We start from the raw sequence: 19,686 nt of genomic DNA on the forward strand, positions 1-19,686 counted from the left end.
GCTCGTACCCCACATCAATAATTCTCATACTTCTGAGCCCCAACACTAAATACAAAAAAATCTCACAGAAAAAGAAACAGCCTTACCAACACCATGCCACATTACCAATGCACTAGAAGGGTGCAGCAGATGCCCATGATAAGGGTGGGGGCATCAAAGGTGCAAAATACTGATGAAACAACCACACCTCAGGGCTGTCTCCATGTTTGGTAGGTTTGTAAGTTGATAGGCACTAAAAGTTACACCCATTAGGGGTGGAGACCACACAAGAAAGCTTTGTTATAGGGAATCATGGTGGATCTATGGTTTACAAACAAGATTCCATTTGGTATGACTGTGTAAATTGAGAGAGTAACAGGAGTGGTGCTCTGCGGGCGCTGCCAATAAGTGCCAAGTCTGAATGTGCGTTATTGGGACCTTTATAAATTCAACTTTTGCATAGCCTATGGAAAAAGAAAGCAAATACAGTGGAACCTTGGTTTAAGAGTAACTTGGTTTCAGAGCGTTTTGCAAGACAAGCAAAGCTTTTTAAAAATTTGTAACTTTGTTTAAGAGCAATGATTTGCAATAAGAGCAAATTCCCACCGTGTACACTTCTGGTTCTGTCCTTTCACCACACTCACCCGCTCTGGAGATAACTTTCTGTCCATATGTACCGTTTACTGTACACAGTATACCATTGCACAGTACAGAATATACTAAATAACATTTCTATAAATTTGCATTTGTGGATACAGTATTGTACTTTTTCTGGTAACCAGTAGAGCCCATTTCTTGTACTGTACCTCCCGCACACCAACAATTCTATTGGAAGCTAAAGTGCAGTTTACTTTGTTTTACATATTTTTACTGTACTGTAATAATTTTATATGAGTACAGTATTTTGTATTTCTGTAATAAGTTTGTATAAATACAGTAAATATGTTTGGGTTGTGGAACAAATTGTCCGCGTTTCAATTGTTTCCTATGGGAAAATTTGCTTTGATATAAGGGTAACTTGGTTTAAGAGCACACTCCCGGAACCCATTATGCTCATAATCCAAGGTTCCACTGTATTGCTTTTTCATAGGAGAAACATTTTTACTCTGATTGCACTTCTAACCTCTCTCATGGAGAGTTACCATAGCAACTTCCCAGATAAGACGAAAGGCATCCCACTTTTGATCGGACATTGCACACCATGGGAACAAAGGGAAAATCGTGCCAATGGAGTAGGTAGATCCCTTTTTGAAAATGGTAAAATTGCAACCACAAAAGACTTTATCCACCTAAAATGGGGTTGCTTTGTTCCCAGGAGAGAATGCTTTGATTTCTCGAATTTATGCTTAGTGCAAGCCCAGAAAAAAATTCCTTTGACCCCAAAATGGTAAGGAAAAAAAAAAAAATCACAACTATGAGATTCCCTAAGCTCTCATGTTATCAAACATGAAAGCGACTCAAATCCCTTTGTCATGGCCACAGTATTTAAAGAGCTGAGCAGGATGGAGGAATTTAATGTTATTGCTTTACTAGCTATAGTAACTGTCTCTCTCACAGTCTTTGTCTCTTTCGCTGTCTGTCTCTGTGTGTCTGTCTGTCTCTGTATCAGTCTCTCTGTCTCTATCTTTGGGTCTGTCTCTCTCTGTTTCTGTTTGTGTCTCTTTCTCCGTCTGTCTCTTTTCCCATCTGTCCCTCTCTTTCCAGGTCTCTCTTGCTGTCTGACTCTTTCCCAGTGTGTCTTTCTGTCTGTCTCGGTCTGTCTTTTTTTCCCAGTCTGTTTGTGTCTGTCTCTTTCCCTGTGTGCCTCTTACTGTGCCTGTCTGTCTGTCTCTCCATCAACATCATATTACCTCACACATAAGTTGTTATACTATGAATGTCCTTTGTTCATATAGCAACCAATCATAGCTCCTATTAATAGCCTGTAGCTCGCAGCTCCATTCACTTTAATGGAGGCATGTTTTTTTGGAGTGTAACTGTAAAGCGCGGGGTTAGATTTTCTTGGCAAAACAGTCTATGATGTTCCCTGAGTCACATGAGGCGCCTGTGCAAAATTCTGTGATTGTATATGCGACGGTGTGGATTCCTTTAGCGGGCGGGGACACACACGGACACACACACACACACACTGCAGTAAATCTGTCACGATAGTTGGGCACAAAGCAGTAAAATTAGATCCCTCGATTGAATGGCACTGCAAATACTACTATGGCAGGGAAGATTATACTTTTACAGCTGAACTTTGATAGTGACAGGACAATGTAGATTTACTGCACATGCTACCTAGAGGAGGCTACATAAAGAGAACCACTATACAGGCAGCCTTAATAACGCTATTTAGCATCATCCTTATAACAAAACAAATATATTTAGAACAATTCAATATTTTGAATGTATGCAGAATGGACGCACACATGGGCAGGGTTCTCTCCTCTCTGTACTAGTCTGTCATTGTCAGACTGTAATTTCTATCTATTTTGTATGTTACCTCTTCTCATGTACAGCACCATGGAATCACTGGTGCTCTATAAATAAATAATAATATTTTTAATACAAGTAAATTGAAAAAGGCAAAAAAATTCAAAATTTACTTCACAAATAAATATAAATCTGATTTTGACAACTGGCAGCCAGTCCTTGATTTTAGAGGACTTGCAGGAGTATGGGCTATGTGAAGAACAAGACAGACACACTGTCAGTTTGATTGAGACACATATCTAAAAAAATATCTGCCCCAAAATAGTATCAGTAAAAATGCCAGTTAAGGGCACAAAAAATAAGCTATCGCACAGCCTCAGACCCCAAAAAATGAGAACATTTCAGAAAATAGCAACAAAAGCCACTTTGACAAATTTCTGGTCACCAATTAAATAAAAAAATAATCTATACATGTTTGGCATCTATGGTAAATCATACTGGCAGGTCAGTTTTACCATATAGTGAATGTGATAAATAAAAGACCTAAAGTGTGGAATTGCACTTTTACCATACTTGGAATTTTTCCTCTGCTTTCCAGTGCAGTATATGGTAAAATGAATGGTTTTTTTTAAAAAATTACAACTCGTCCCGCAAAAACAAGCCAGCATACTGCTATATTGACAAAAAAAAAAAAAAAAAAAAGATATGATTCTTAGAAAGAAGTGGTGGAAAAAATGAAAGCGTAATAATGGATAATGGCCATAGCATGAAGGGGTTAACAAATAACACTCTCTTGCCATTATATACAGTGTATCCTACATTTTCACCAGTTTTCCCCTCTGCATACCCATTTCTAATTTACAATCCATTGGGACCTGGGTGAGGAGGCTAGCTGCAGTGATCTCTGCCATACACAGCACGGAACAAAGAAATGGATTCCTGTTCTTCAATTCTTAGCACAAAAAGACAAGCTGCAGCAACATGTAGGATATTATACAACACAGCTGAGTTGTCAGGATTTCATTCAGCTCTTAAAGTAAGTAAAGATAGGTGACCACTAAAATACTCAGGTGCTTGTTACTCGAATCGAGCAGGCCAGACGCTCTGTAAGGGCTTAACTCGAGTATTATGGAAGTCAATGATTGGACAGTTCAGCTCTCTGCCCACATACAGCCAGCCATATAGCACGCATTTCTGGGAGGAGGAAGGGCTGTGTTTCCCCCCCCTTTTTTTCTTGACAAACTACATCCCCAAAAGTTTTTTCATCCCCCGTCAAAGCCATTGAGACTCTGCAAATGGCTTGCACTGGGGTCACAGCTCCCAACATTTGTGTTTTTGTTTCACGGACAACATATCCGAGCACCGGCAATACTCGGATATGCTTCGAGAGTGCAGAGCACACCGATGCTTCATTGAATATTGAGCAGTAGCGAGTGATTCAGATGGAGACAAATCACTGATTTTGTGGCAGCACGGGTCAAATATGGACATCACACGGATGGCATCTGTGTGACATGTACCGGAAAAAAAATGGATGTAACTGAAATAAATGTTTTTTTGTATGTAAAAGAAGTGCAAAGCTTGCAAAATGATAGATTGATAAATGCTACATAGATAGAATAGATAGCTAGAATAGAGAGATAGATTAATAGATATACATTTTTCCCCTTAGACCACACTAAAGCTTCTCATACTGCCAGATCAGATCTCATACTTTTCACTGCTGAGGAGCAATCACCCCGTAACACTGTGTCTGCAAATTGGGGTTGTGATTTGACATAAATCCTTAGTCATATGAAAAGGCTCGCTAGGCCACTTTTGACTTTTAGGATTGCTACTTCCAATAGGTGGCGCTAGAGTTCATTTCCTTCCTCCCTGGAGAGACAATTTTAGGCTATGTGCGCACGTTGCGTACTAGCCCTGCAGAAATTTCTGCAGCGATCTGAAGAGCACACGTCCGCTTCAAATCGCTGCAGAAAATGTCCGTAGAGAAAAAAAAAAAAGCCGATTCCATGCGCTCTGCCTGCAGCTCCTGCCATAGACAGAGCAGGAGCTGCCGGCAAAGCGCACAGAACAAGTGACATGTCACTTCTTAGAACGCAGCGCTTCGGGCAGCAGCCGAAGCGCTGCGCTCTAAGACGCCACATGCGCACGGCCCCTGCACAATCTCCATAGACTGTGCAGGGGACGCAGGACGCATGCAGTTACGCTGCGCTACAAAGCGCAGCGTAACTGCATGTATTTACGCAACGTGCACACATAGCCTTAGATAGTAATAGAGATTTTTTTTTTTTTAATTATTTGAATAAAAAAAAAAAAAAGAAGGGAATTTTGTTACTTACCGTAAATTCCTTTTCTTCTAGCTCCAATTGGGAGACCCAGACAATTGGGTGTATAGCTACTGCCTCCGGAGGCCACACAAAGTATTACACTCAAAAGTGTAAGGCCCCTCCCCTTCTGGCTATACACCCCCAGTGGGATCACTGGCTCACCAGTTTAGTGCAAAAGCAAGAAGGAGGAAAGCCAATAACTGGTTTAAAGACCAATTCAATCCGAAGAAACATCGGAGAACTGCAACCAATTCACATGAACAACATGTGTACCGAAAAAAACCCTAAGAAAACAGGGCGGGTGCTGGGTCTCCCAATTGGAGCTAGAAGAAAAGGAATTTACGGTAAGTAACAAAATTCCCTTCTTCTTTGTCGCTCCATTGGGAGACCCAGACAATTGGGACGTCCAAAAGCAGTCCCTGGGTGGGTAAAAGAATACCTCGTGGTAGGGCCGTCAAACAGCCCTTTCGTACAGGTGGGCAACCGCCGCCTGAAGGACTTGTCTACCTAGGCTGGCGTCTGCCGAAGCGTAGGTATGCACCTGATAAGCTTGGTAAAAGTGTGCAGACTCGACCAGGTAGGTACCTGGCACACCTGCTGAGCCGTAGCCTGGTGCCGTAATGCCCAGGACGCACCCACGGCTCTGGTAGAATGGGCATTCAGCCCTGAGGGAACCGGGAGCCTAGCAGCACGGTAGGTTTCAAGAATTGGTTCCTTGATCCACCGAATCAGGGTGGATTTGGAAGCTTGCGACCCTTTACGCTGACCAGCGACAAGGACAAAGAGTGCATCCGGGCGGCACAGGAGCGCCGTGCGGGAATGTAGATCCTGAGTGCTCTCACCAGATCCAACAGATGCAAATCCTTTTCAAATTGATGGACTGGATGAGGACACAAAGAAGGTAAGGTGATATCTTGATTGAGATGAAAGTGGGATACCACCTTAGGGAGAAAGTCCGGAATCGGACGCCGAACCCCCTTGTCCTGGTGAAGACCAGGAATGGAGATTTGCATGACAGCGCTGCTAGCTCGGACACTCTCTGAAGAGACGTGACCGCTACTAGAAAGACCACTTTCTGTGAAAGACGGAAAAGGGAAACAACTTTCAAAGGCTCGAAAGGCGGCTTCAAGAGAGTCATTAGAACCTTGTTCAGACTCCAGAGCTTTAATGGCCGCTTGTACGGAGTGATGAGAAGACAAACTCCCTGCAGGAACGTGCATACCTGCGGAAGTCGGCTAGGCGTTTCTGAAAAAATACAGATCGCGCTGAGACTTGTCCTTCAAGGGAGCTGAGCGACCAACCATTTTCCAACCAAGATTGTAGGAAGGAAGGAAAAATAGGCGACGCAAATGGCCAGGGAGAAACTCCTTGAGCAGAGCACCAAGATAAGAATATCTTCCACGATCTGTGATAGATCTTGGTGGACGTTGGCATCTTGGCCTGCGTCATGGTGACAACCACTCCTGAGATAATCCTGAAGACGCTATGATCCAGGACTCAATGGCTACACCGTCATGTTCAGGGCCGCAGAGTTCAGATGGAAAAAAGGGGCCCTTGAAACAGCAAGTCTGGTCGGTCTGGCAGTGCCCACGGTTGGCCTACCGTGAGGTACCACAGATCCGGGAACCCCAACCTCCTCGGCCAATCTGGAGCGACGAGGATGGCGCGGCGACAGTCGGACTTGATCTTGCGCAGCACTCTGGGCAACAATGCCAGAGGTGGGACACATAAGGTAGCCGGGACTGCGACCAATGTTGAACTGAGGCGTCCGCCGCCAGAGCTCGATGATCGTAAGACTGTGCTATGAAGCCGGAACAAAGTTGTTGTGCCGTGACGCCATTATGTCGACGTCCGGCATCCCGCAGCGGCGACAGATCTCCTGAAACCCGTCCGGGTGAAGACACCATTCCCCTGCGTCCATACCCTGGCGACTGAGGAAGTCTGCTTCCTAGTTTACCACGCCTGGGATGTGAACTGCGGATATGGTGGATGCTGCGTGTTCTTCCGTGGTGGTTGATGTATGCCACCGCTGTGGAGATATCCGACTGAATTCGGATGTGCTTGCTTTTCAGCTACTGCTGGAAGGCTTGTAGGACAAGATACACTGCTCTGATTTCCAGAACATTGATCTGAAGGGTGGACTCTTGCTGAATCCACGTACCTTGAGCCCTGTGGCAGAGAAAAAACTGCTCCCCACTCTGACAGACTCGTGCCTGTCGTAACTACCGCCCAGGATGGGGGTAGGAAGAACCTTTTTTCTGACCATGAGGTGGGAAGAAGCCACCACCGTAGAGATTCTTTGGCCGCCTGAGAAGGGAGACGTCTCTGTCGATGGGCGTCGACTTCCCGTCTCATTGGCGGAGGATGTCCCATTGTAGTGGACGCAGATGAAACTGCGCGAAAGGGACTGCCGCCATTGCTACCATCTTACGTGAGAAGTGCATGAGGCGTCTCAAAGTGTTCGACTGATCCTAAGGAGAGATTGCAGCCTTGTCTGTAGTGAACGCTGTTTGTCTAGCGGAAGCTTCACTATCGCTGAGAGAGTATGAAACTCCATGCCTAGATATGTTAGTGATTGGCCCGGGGTCGGATCTGACTTTGAAAAGTTGATGATCCACCCGAAACTCTGGAGAGTCTCCAGCGCAACGTTCGGCTGTGTTGGCATGTTCCTTAAGAGGGTGCCTTGACAAGTAGATCTCCCAAACACGGGATCACAGAGTGACCTTGAGATTGCAGGACTGGTACTACTGCTGCCATGACCTTAGCGAAGACCCGTGGGGCTATCGCCAGCCGGAAGGCAGAGTTACGAACTGAAGGTGTTCGCGTGTTATAACAAAGCGTAGAAACGCTGGAGCTCTGGATCAATCGGCACGTGGGGATAAGCATCCTTGACGTCTATCGATGTTAGGAAATTTCCTTGAAACATTGAGGCGATGACGGAGCGGGGGATTACATCCGGAACCGCCTGGTGTTCACGAGCTGGTTGAGCCGTGTTAGATCCAGAACGGGACGGAAATACTCGTCCTTTCTTGGCATCGCAAATAATTCGGAGTAAAACCGTGACCTTGTTCCTGAAGAGGAACGGGGGTCACCACTCGTTGTGCCTTTAGAGTGCCCACCGCCTGCAGAAGAGCATCGGCTCGGTCGGGAGGTGGAGAAGTTCCGAAGAATTGAGTTGGAGGACGAGAACTGAACTCTATCCTGTACCCGTGAGACAGAATGTCTCTCACCCAACGGTCTTTGACCTGTGACAGCGAAATATCGCCAAGGCGGGAGAGCCTGCTACCGACCGAGGATGCGGAGAGAGGAGGCCGCAAGTCATGAGGAAGCCTCTTGGAAGTGGGTTTTCAGGCTGTCTTTTTTGGGCGTGACTGAGCCCGCCAAGAAACTGAGCTCCTCTGATCCTTTTGAGTCCTCTTTGGACGAGGAGAAATGGGACCTGCCCGAGCCTTGAAAAGACCGAAAACCCCGACTGTCCCTTGGCATGTTGGGGTTTGTTTTGTCTGGGCTGAGGTAAGGAAGAATCCTTACTCTTGAACTGTTTAATGATTACATCTCACGCACACTAAACAGTCGGTCAGCAGAACAAGGCAAACTGGTTAAGCCCTTTTTTGGAAGCAGAATCTGCCTTCCATTCAGTTAACACCCAGGCCCTGCGTAAAACCACGGAGTGAGCGGACGCCACTGCCGTACGGGTCGTAGAGTCCAGGACAGCATTAATCGCCTAAGACGCAAATGCAGACATTTGAGCGGTTAAGGATGACACTTGCGGAACAGATGTACGTGTGACCGTGTCCATCTGTGTAAGACAAGCTGAAGTAGCTTGGGGTGCCTCTACGGCTGCTGGAGCTAACAGCGCGCCGATAGCCTCATAGATGGATTTCGACCAGAGATCCCTCTGTCAGTCAGTGGCATCTTTAAGTGCAGCCCCATCTTCCACTGCAACTATGGATCTAGCTGCAAGCTGGAGATTGGAGGATGCCCCTTGGGACACTGGGTCCAGCCATTGCCCACGTCAGGGGGTAGGGATAACGTGTATCCTCAGCCGTTTGGAGAAGCGCTTAAGTGAATAAGCGTGGTGTTCCTGGACTGCCTGTGTAAAGTCAGGGTGGTCAAGGAAAGTATTTAATTTACGCTTGGGATACGTGAATGGAATTTCTCCTGCTATGAAGCTGACTCCTCCACTGGAGGAGCTGGGGGAGAAATAACTAACATTCTATTGATGGACGCTATGAGATTATTGACTATGGCGTCACCATCAGGTGTATCCAGATTGAGAGCGGTCTCAGGATTAGATCTTGAGCAGCTACCTCCGCCACATCACACAGAGAGTCCGCTTGCTGGGACCCTGACTAGTGTGATGAAGTCGATGGCCGCTCATAGTGAGCCTCTCAGACTATCTGGGACTGTCGTCCGTGTCAGATCACTCTGGGAAGCACATGACCCCTCGGAGCTCAAAGTTGTTCCCACTGAGGGGGACCATGGATAATGATGAACAGTGGCCATGGGTTTGAGAGACTTGTCTGGACTGCAAGGCTTCTAGTCTCATAGCCATAGTCTCAGAAAATCTGTCAGTAAATACTGCAGGCTCCGTCCCCATGTCCTGGACGGTTAGCAGAGACTCCGTAGTATACAATGGGGGTCTATGTACACTGCCGGCTATATAGCCGTACATGCTGTACCGGCTGCATAGAAAACATGTGCTTCTGCACCTCTGTTTTACACAGACAATATGCTGTTATGTCCTCCGCACAATCAAGGAGGGTATATACAAAAATGCCACCAAACAGTGCAATGCATAGTGAATAAGCATATATGTATATGTGCACTTCGGCACTAGTGGAGTCAGCCCCACAGGTGCTGTTTAACGCCTGGTCACAGCGGTTGTGTGACTATCCGAATCCCTGCCAGGGATTCCTAAACTTGTCTCTTCTGTCGCTACAGAAAACACTGACAATAATGGCTGCCGGCGTCCTGTGTAGAGGAGGAAGCCGTGGGCGTGCCTGAGAAAGTGCGGGAATCCGGCTTCACAGCGTACACAGTGAGAGGGGTGGAGTATGCAAAGCATACTCCAGCTCTCAGCGCTGCCGGTTTCACAGTGCACACAGTGAGAGGGGTGGAGTATGCAAAGCATACTCCAGCTCTCAGCGCTGCCGTGCTGTGCAGCGTCACGCCCCTACCCTGACTGGCAGGTCTGTGGGCGGAAACGAAGTGAGACTAGGCCGCGCAAGCCGGGGACTCGAGTTGATAAGCGCGGCCGGCATATAAGCCTTGGTCGGCGCGGAAGTCCCCGGCGCACCACAAGTCCCAGCCGCGCCCGAAATAAAAATGGCAACGGCGGTTAGCGCGGTAGTCCCCTAATACACTAACACACCCAGCAAGCTGTAGTGTGCGATGGCACTAGTGCGGGCAGCGCCGCCGTCCCTGGCGCACTAACACACCCAGCAATGCTGCCGTGTGTCTGCGCGGTCCCCACAGGGACACAGAGTACCTTAACGTAGCAGGGCCATGTCCCTGAGGATACTCCGCTCCATGTCCAGCAGATTCCCAGGAGCTGTGGATGGAGCACGGCCTCAGTGCCTGGAGGCCGGTAAGATCCCACTTCACCAGAGCCCTCAGGGGGATGGGGAAGGAAAACAGCATGTGGGCTCCAGCCTCCGTACCCGCAATGGGTACCTCAACCTTAACAAACACCCGACAAGAGTGGGGTGAGAAGGGAGCATGCTGGGGGCCCTTTAGTATGGGCTCTCTTTTCTTCCATCCGATATAGTCAGCAGCTACTGCTGACTAAACAGTGGAGCTATGCGTGGATGTCTGACCTCCTTCGCACAAAGCACAAAACTGGTGAGCCAGTGATCCCACTGGGGGTGTATAGCCAGAAGGGGAGGGGCCTTACACTTTTGAGTGTAATACTTTGTGTGGCCTCCGGAGGCAGTAGCTATACACCCAATTGTCTGGGTCTCCCAATGGAGCGACAAAGAAAAAAGGTGTGGGGTTTCCCCTAAAAATAAGGCCCAAGGTGTCTGTTGTCCCTGTGCTGGTTATGAAAATTTGGGGGAACCCCAAGTCATTTTTTTTTCTAAAATGATTTAACTCTGCTAAATAGTTGCACAAGCTATCTGGCTATCTACTGTATCTATTATCTATATCTACCTTTCTCTATCTGCTGTATATATTATCTATCTATCCATCCATCTAGCATTTATCTATCATTTTTGTGGCTTTGCAAATCTTTTAGAGAGCTGCAGACATTCTGACACAATCAGAATTTTTAGATTTGAGAGAGCTGTGCCACCCCCACCAGGCTATCTATAGAAATTGAGAATTGACAGGAAAGTGTCAGAGCAGGGGGCGTGCTGGACTACTGTGCACATATTGTAGCCCAAGCAATAATAATTACTGCTGCTTAAACAAACATTGCAAATAAACAGATTGGACCTTGACAAGACAGGCATCCCTGAATTCTCTGTGTTAAGCCTTGCAGCATGTGGTCTTCAGATTACATAGCAAAAACTTGCTACCAGATTCCCTTTAAAAAGTCTATGGGCTGTCTGAAAGTAGTTAATGTTTCTTCCCCCCCCAACGCACTATCTCTAGTGTATGTCTGGATCTGAAAAGCATGGTTGTAAACAAGATGGCCCCTGTCCAAAAAAAAAACAAACTATCAATTGTCGCAAGTAGTTCCCCAAAGTACTGATCAGCAAATCTATCTGGTTATCCATTGATGCAGTTATAGGAGACATAAAAGACAGAACCTAGTTTCTTGCTAAACAACACTAATGCTCTTTATTAATGTGCAAGTTTCGAAATACCCAGATTCGCAATACTCGTAACGAATACTATCTAATACTCACTCGCGTATTCGTTCCAAATACTGTGTGCAATGCAAGTCAATGGGGAATACTCGCAATGTAATGAGTAACCCGAGTGCCGTACTATTCACTACTCGCATGAATATTGCGGCATTCGGGTTACTCGTTACATTGCGAGTATTCCCCATTGACTTGCATAGCACACAGTATTCAGAACGAAGACGCGGGTATTAGACAGTACGCGTTAAGAGTATCGCAAATTGAGTATTTTGAAACTTGCTCATCATTACTCTTCAGTTAACTGTGCATACAATTAATTGCTTGAAACCATTTACATTCATATTTTCATATAATATTGGACTTAAAATCTGTGTACAAAGTCATTTTTGGATCATGAAGTGAGTGTTAGACCAGGTTGTGTGAATTTTCTTGGTGCAGTCTCCTATTGCTCTGCAAATTAACACAACCAGTTAGATGGGGCTATGTTTCAACAGACATGATGCTTTCTCAACTAGGTTCTAAGGCTGTCTGCCATATCTATTAGTCAACTGCAATAAACCACGATTCTTTTTAATCACTTTATTTTTTTTCAGGTGAAGTAATTTCATTTTCATCACAGCGACATGTTGTATTACTGATATCTGCTTGTCATATTTTTGTGTTAATTTCTAGGGGTTTCCCATTTTTTTTCTGGATGCCTGAAGACATTATTATCTATTTTCTATTTATTATTTTGCTGAAACATGAAGGTCCATAAATTGACCAGCAAAGCAGTCCTGTTTTTCTGTGAATGAGTCTGTGTATAGGATTCTAATATCGCAATAGTTTCATATACGGTATTTGAAAAAGACATGTTGGGCTCTCGCACACAACTGCCCTCGGCAATAAGTAGCACTCACCTGGCAGAGGAGGATACCATAACATTCTCTTCTTATTATACTGCTCTGTTAAATAGGACCTGCGCTCTGATTTATTGCTATGGATAATAGACTGTTTTAATAAATGAGGATAAACATTATCTTGTACAAACCATTCAAAGAAAACGAGTTTGTTGTTCGTGCACACTCTCTATGATTGTATTGTAAATGCAGTGCATATCCACAGTACTAAATTGTAAAAAGCACCAATGGCAAACCAGACTGCATGGTCTCTAAGTTTATTTAAAAGATGGATACTTAGTACATGACAAATCACATTTCTTTATGATTCATTAGAAACTCTGAGATTAAAACACACAATTGTTCCCATCATTAAGCATTTCATTCTGGTAATCTATTTTTTTTTTTCGTTTTTGTTTTACTTAAAACAGTCAATTATTAACACAGTTATGGTCAATTGTTACTTAGCATTACACTAGAACCCCATCTACTTGTCATGTTATTGCACCTTTTAAGCTTATATTCAGTATTTTTGTGACTTTCCTAACATTTTAAATAACGAAAATATAATTTAAAAAGTCTTCCTTACTAGAGTAATTAGAAAAACCCAAGTCCTGAGAATGTTATAAAAGTTACATGTGATCGTTCACACCTAGACCATCATTACACTGCAGTCGCTTTACAGTATATGGTATTACCAAAGTGAAAGCACTGGCTAATGCACTGCAGATCTTACTATAATGTTCTTCTGATGCATGGAAATACAATTCAGTAGATTTCTGCTGATGTCTAAAGATGATGATAAATACCAAATTGTGATTTACACTGCAGTTTTCAAAAGCCTTTACCAGCCAAGTGTCAGAAATCTGTCTTGTTGCCATGTTAGAGGCATCTATCCTGACACAGATAAATGAGTATTGTTACATTAGCCAGTGAAGGTTTTAGCTTGCTTTTTAGCCAGCAGAGAGTAAAGCACGTGACAAATAGAATATTGGCTCTGAAAAAACTACATATAACCTATACAATTGTACTTCTGAAGAAAGAAATAATACGTTTTTGTGCTCATAGTTTTTTTGGTCATGTTTTTTACAATCCAACTCAAAAAATGAATACAGGTGTGAATGTACTTTCCTCCAAAGTTCCACCCAATTAACACTCTATAATCCAGTATGTTAGAAGGACAGTTACTCTGCTGACAATTTGGGTTATTTTCATGCAAAATGTATTCTTCTTCCGTTCTCAGATTATTCTACTCTGGACTGATCTTTTCCTTTCCGGTTTTAGAAGTTGTATTTGACCTAAGTGTTGTGCTGCGCTCACCCTGCAGCCTCCTTTGATTTCATTGATTAGATACCATACCATAACATCTGTCACTCAGAAGATCCAATTGGGCAGAATAGCAGACAAAATATATTTTTTTTTGTTCTTTAGATGCCAGTGTATGGATCAATGACTGTACTATTCCCTACAGTGTGAAATGCGCAAACCCTAACGCAGGGGCCCCCAACCGTTCAAACCTTGAGAGCCCCATTCAGCTCTGCGATAGGGTCACAAGCCACATTCTGCTCCCGTTCCCTTCACAGTAGTGACATCCAGAGCCCCCGTTTACCGGCAGAAATCACAATGTGGTGGTATATAGATATCCATGGGTTCCTGCCTTACCCCCAAATCCTGATCTGCTTTTTTATGCAGGGAAACTCACAAAAGTCGCCATCTGAAGACCTGCTCTTTATAGTTATGTGAAAGACGTGCTGTTAAGCTGGCAGACCTATGTGAGCCACACATCATGGGCAAGCGAGCCACAAGTGGCTCCCAAGCTACAGGTTGGGGACCCCTGCCCTAATGCAACAAAGGCCAAACTGGTTCCAATTTGTGACTGGGGAACTATAAAAACATTCACAGGGTTTTCCCAGCTGTGCTGACTTCCACCTCATACGTGAACAGGGCCCATGATGTGGCGATTCTGCACACTTGCTGAGACATGTACGCATTCTGGCTGGGGTGTAGGGTTCAAACATCATTGGCACTGAACATCAATGATGTGGAAATGAACCATGCTGACTAACTCCTTAATGGGCTTCCTCAGCCCACGTGGAACACAGGCACAGAAGACAGTGTCAAAAAAGAGCAGTAGCTTTGAACACGGTGATCTCAAATGATTGTCTTCTCTAGATTAGTAAATTAAATACGTGTATAGATTATTGACCCTGCAGAATCACGGTTTTCTTTAGTACTTTGTTTTATCCACTTAAAAGTCTGACAGAGGGGAACGCTAAAACAGATCAGCCATGTCTGCCCGGAACCAGACTTACATAGGTTGATGACATTTTTTAACCAACGTAAAAAGCCCAGAAGTGAATACAAAATGTACTTGTGCCAATTCCCTTAAAAACAGGCAAAAACTGCAAGTATGATTACAGCCAAAAGACTTCTCCAAGAAAATTGTGTGTGACCCTGGGAAATGGGATATTGGTCTTATTGGGTAATTACTGCTAAATTTTTAGACTTTTAATGTATTCAGGTAAAAAAACAAACAAAAAAAAACCCCAACTGTTTTGGCAAAGAAAAAGATGTATGTACACCTTTCTATAAATCTTATAAATACAAAAAACATTCTTGTAAAGCTGTTGTACTATGTAAGTGCTTTTAAAGATCATCATAAAAATAAACCAGCAACAAATACGGCAAAAATGGTTTTGTTTTGTCGTCCTTTGTGGTGTATTATGCCAGGAAACATTTTTTTTTTTTTACATAGGTAAATTAATACCTAACATTGTGTCCTATTTAATTTTTAAATGATCTTTAATGGCCCTAAAATATAATTTATAGGAATTTCTGTATATATATAGAACTATGATAAGTAAATCATATGGTTCAAATGTTATACACAATTAATAAAATATTCTCTAAATGTGCAGATTTTAAACACATGTAAAAACATTTAAGAAGAATAGTAAAAAGAAAAAAAAACAGCAGCAGCAGCACAAGTATGTAGGAATATATATGTATATATCTTATTTTACATATTTATCCATTTTCCTATTTTAGGCAACATAGCATTCAATTGATGAATGATTGTGTTAATCATTTAAGGCATCAGTGCGTCAAGGGCAAGAACAGGGGAAAAAAAAAAAATTGATTCACAAAAATAAATATTAACTGCGCAAAGCATAATAGTGGCACATCTTTAAAGCATTGCACATTTCATCTGCCGGCCACTATTTTCACCCAATACATTACATTTTAATCTACCTTCAGTGCTAGTGCAGAATGGTGCATTGAAAACAGTCCACAGGGTTAAACTGCACAAAGTAAAAAGTTCAGAGAACAAATTTAACTTCATTTTTCAGAAGGTCATTAATTGTACTAAACCGGTCCGGCAATACTCTCATTTTGACAGTTCCATCTGCGCCACAGGAAAAGATGTGATTGGCGGGCCCGGTCTCGATCTGCATCACGCCTGTTCCAATATTTCTAAAAATGGACTGACGTGCGTGCTCATTGAGGAACGTGTGCATTAGGGTGAAAGTAGTCAGGCTCCACACCTGGAACAGAAGAACATACTTTTATTCACATATACATCCTTGGGGTCCTGCAGCCCCCGCCTAATCCATTCTATGTTGTAATAAACTACCCTTGATTTATGATTGTTGCTGGATATGGAAATAAAGGGAAGATACTGTACAGATCGCCTTATTCAGATTTTTATGGCTTCTGTACTGTATATTTCGTACAAATAAATTGCATCAGATCCAGTCCGGAGAAGGTAGGAAAATGTAGGAAAAGAGGTTTTAATTTCATATTTGTCAGTAAATACTGTATATCACATGTACACAGTGTCTTAATATGTACGTGTGAATACAATGTTATTCTGTAGAAAATCTTCAGTGAAGCAATCCCCCCTGATGGCGTTGCTGGTTTATGTACAATTATATAACTCTCTACGTTAGGAATATATTCGGCTAGGGCAACACCCAAAACATACAGCTACTTGTTGTATGGCTTAAAGAAATGCAGACGAAAATGGAGTAAAAAATGCACATCAATAAACAATGTTCAATAGAAAATTACAAATTTTTATTAATCATATTAAAATAAGAATCCACAACCATAGAACAACCAATGTCCATATTTAACAGTAAGTGATCCGTATATAACAATACATAGATATGGCAAAAGATGCCAATAAAGTAAACGGACCAGAAATACAGTCAGATGGTAATGACTGAATACCCCACGTAGAGAGTAAAAGGGGGGCAATCTGATCAAAGGTCAGAAAAATGATTGTAGGTACACCAAAACATTACAGCAGCGAACCTTAACTAGCATCACGGAGGTTCAGGCAAACGAACAATATAACCAAATAACAGTCTGTAATTAATCAAATATAACCAAGTAAATGCAGAAACCCCCGTGCATGCTAACCAATTAGGTATAAATATGTCGCGGTGTACAAAAAATGGTTGACCATGATCAAATATACATCACCCATATACTCAGTGTTGGGCAGTGAAAGGACAAGGGTTATCCAGAGCAAAAGAAGACAGGAGACCTAATGTACGTTTCGCTTCTTAAAAATAACGAAGTACATGGCTTCCTCAGAGGTCACAACGCCATCTGGATGCCCTGCGGTTTTAGGACACCACTAAGTGATCAGATGACTAGGATCTGGTCATGTGACCGTCCAGGAGGCGTGTACAATGATGACATGTTTGGAGTCACATGGAGTGATCAGATGACCAGGATCTGGCCGTATGACCATCTGGGGGGGCGTGTACAATGATGATACATTTTTTGTATTCAGTCATTACTATCTGACTGTATTGTTGGTCCGTTTATTTTATTGGCATCTTTTGCCTTATCTATGTATTGCTATATACGGATCATTTACTGTTAAATATGAACATTGGTTGTTCTATGGTTGTGGATTCTTATTTTAACATTGTTATTAATAAAAATTTGTAATTTTCTATTGAACATTGTTTATTGATGTGTATTTTTGACTCAATTTTCTCCTGCATTTCATTAATTATTCTGGAGTTATGCTCTGTATATTTTATCTTTATTATTTTGCATGGCATTTACCTTAGCCATGCTTGTTTGGAATTTTGTTTTGATTGTTGCATGGCTTACATATAATCAAAAAGATTTGACAGAAAAAGATACAGCTATACCAAACCAAGTGAGATTACCAATGCACTAGCAGCACATGTGCTGCCCCCTCCCCCTTTTATAATGGGGGTCTGTTTCACTACGCTAGTGCCTTGGTAACCTAACTTGGTTTGGTAAGGCTGGATCTTTTTCTGGCCGATGTTTTTGAATTTATGTCCTACGTGAGACATTTTCTTAGTGTTGGAACTTTCAAGTATGAGGACCCTTGATATGGGCTGCGAGCTTGTGTAATTTGGCCAAAATATGGACCAATACCTCATGTATTTTATACACAAGTTCTTCAGATTTTTATTTCACATTTTTTATGTAGGATGCAGCCAGGCGCATTAGTATTAGGTGAATTGGGGTGTCTGTGCTGTGGGGTGCACTTATATAGTGCTGGACAGCCCACCTGATCTAATAGTATGGGTGTTATCAATAATCTGTAAGTTGGACACTGTGCATCACATCTGTGTGACTGGCGTCCTTTGTGAGCCTCATCTGTGTGCATTTTTAACCCAGATAGAGGCATTTGAAGTTAGTGTCTCGCTATACAAAAGATCACCTTGTCAGGGTTACCAGGCTCACATGCATTAGCCAATACATAAGCCAAGTATCTTTTTTTCAAATATTTCTACAGCGGTAATGCAATACCAGAGTTCACCTTATTCAATGTTATTATTTTATAGTGCATCTGTATGTATTTTTGTATTTTTAATACTAGGCAGCCGACCCCTCCATGAATTGGAAGGTTTTATGAATGGCTGTTTGCATCAGTATTTTGCCCTTGTGCTGCCCCCCGCCATTATCATTGGGGACTGTTGCATTCAGGTAATGCATTGGTAATCTAACGTTTTGGCACGGCTCCTTGTTGTAGTATTTTCCTGTATGTCTGATACTTTTATAGGAGCAATGCTAATGAGAAATTAGAAACTCCTCAGTTTTCTCTACTGTACATTAAACTTTGTGGAGCAAAAACTGTGATCCATAATTGCCCTTTAATAGTGAATATTTGCTACAGTATACCAAATATTTTACATGATACCATGCATTACTCATCCTCAGCTTGTCCTTTAGGCTAGAAGCATTCATGTTTGGGTGAGTGTGCATGATGTTCTTATCAGAGAGGGAGAAGCAGCCATTGGTTGTAGATTATCTCCTATGAGAACAAATCCAACATCCTCCGACATCTGCCATATCGGGGGACGGGGAAATCCACCATCGAGGGATGGAGAAAATCTGCCATCAAGGAACGGGGGAATTTGGGACATCACCACACATATTTGATAGTCTTCTGTTTAATCTAGTGTATTTAGGTCAACACTGCGCTACAATGTAAATCATCATGTTTTGTGAGCCAGCAAAAAATAGTGGGAGATTTAAGCTCTGACTGTAGCACTATAGGACAGTTGACAATAATAAAAGGCTGTAATTCAAGAAATATAATGTAGAGGATATTAATCTGTAGACATCCTGATAAAGCAGCACGATGTATGAAATTCTTCCAATATGAACACCATACCTTAATGTTACCCTCTGCAGATCCAGTGATAAAGTATTCTTCTGTTGTGTCAATAGCAATGGCCTTGACTGCAGAATCATGGCTCTGGAATGAATGCCGTTGCTGTCTCTGACGCAGGTCATATAAGCCAATGAGACCCTTCCTTCCCCCAGATATCAAGAGCTGAGTTTTTGGTGCATAAGCTATAACAGTTGCTCCACTATCGTGGCAGGAGAAAGCTGAAATACAAATGAAAACAACTTATTGATACTGTTTGTTTATGCTAAAGTGAATATAATCCCAATATATTGGCTGAGTTAGTTTTAATAGAATAATGCTAGGTCCAATGAGCTACTAGGACAACCTATGTCCAAATGCATTGTTAAAGAGGGCCATTCAGGGGTTATCCTGCTTGGGATCCCCCTCTATGCTACTTCATGAGAGTAGTTTCTATTGTGATGGACTTCAGTTATCCTACTACTACATGGCAGGCCAGTGACGTGTATGGACACCAAGTAATACTATATTCTGCAGTTTTTCCAGATACGGTGCGTTGAAATACAGGAAGAGATCAGCAGATTGCTACAGAGCCTGCATTCTGAAAAGTGGTCACCTCT

General features: G+C 43.0%; 1 protein-coding gene across 2 annotated transcripts in view; it reads right to left on the reverse strand.

Moving 5' to 3' along the window:
- Positions 1-12,679: 12,679 nt before the first annotated feature.
- Positions 12,680-19,686, reverse strand: part of DMXL1 (Dmx like 1) — a 330,551-nt gene continuing 323,544 nt past the window's right edge. For both annotated transcript variants that reach the window (XM_075324980.1, XM_075324981.1), the window contains 2 exons: positions 19,091-19,308; positions 12,680-15,962 (listed from right to left, as the gene is read on the reverse strand). In XM_075324980.1, coding sequence (XP_075181095.1) covers positions 15,738-15,962; positions 19,091-19,308 — 443 coding nt within the window. In that variant the 3' untranslated portion in view covers positions 12,680-15,737. The remainder of the gene's footprint in view (positions 15,963-19,090; positions 19,309-19,686) is intronic.

The sequence above is a fragment of the Anomaloglossus baeobatrachus genome, chromosome 1 (genome assembly GCF_048569485.1).
Source record: "Anomaloglossus baeobatrachus isolate aAnoBae1 chromosome 1, aAnoBae1.hap1, whole genome shotgun sequence".
NCBI lineage: Eukaryota > Metazoa > Chordata > Amphibia > Anura > Aromobatidae > Anomaloglossus > Anomaloglossus baeobatrachus.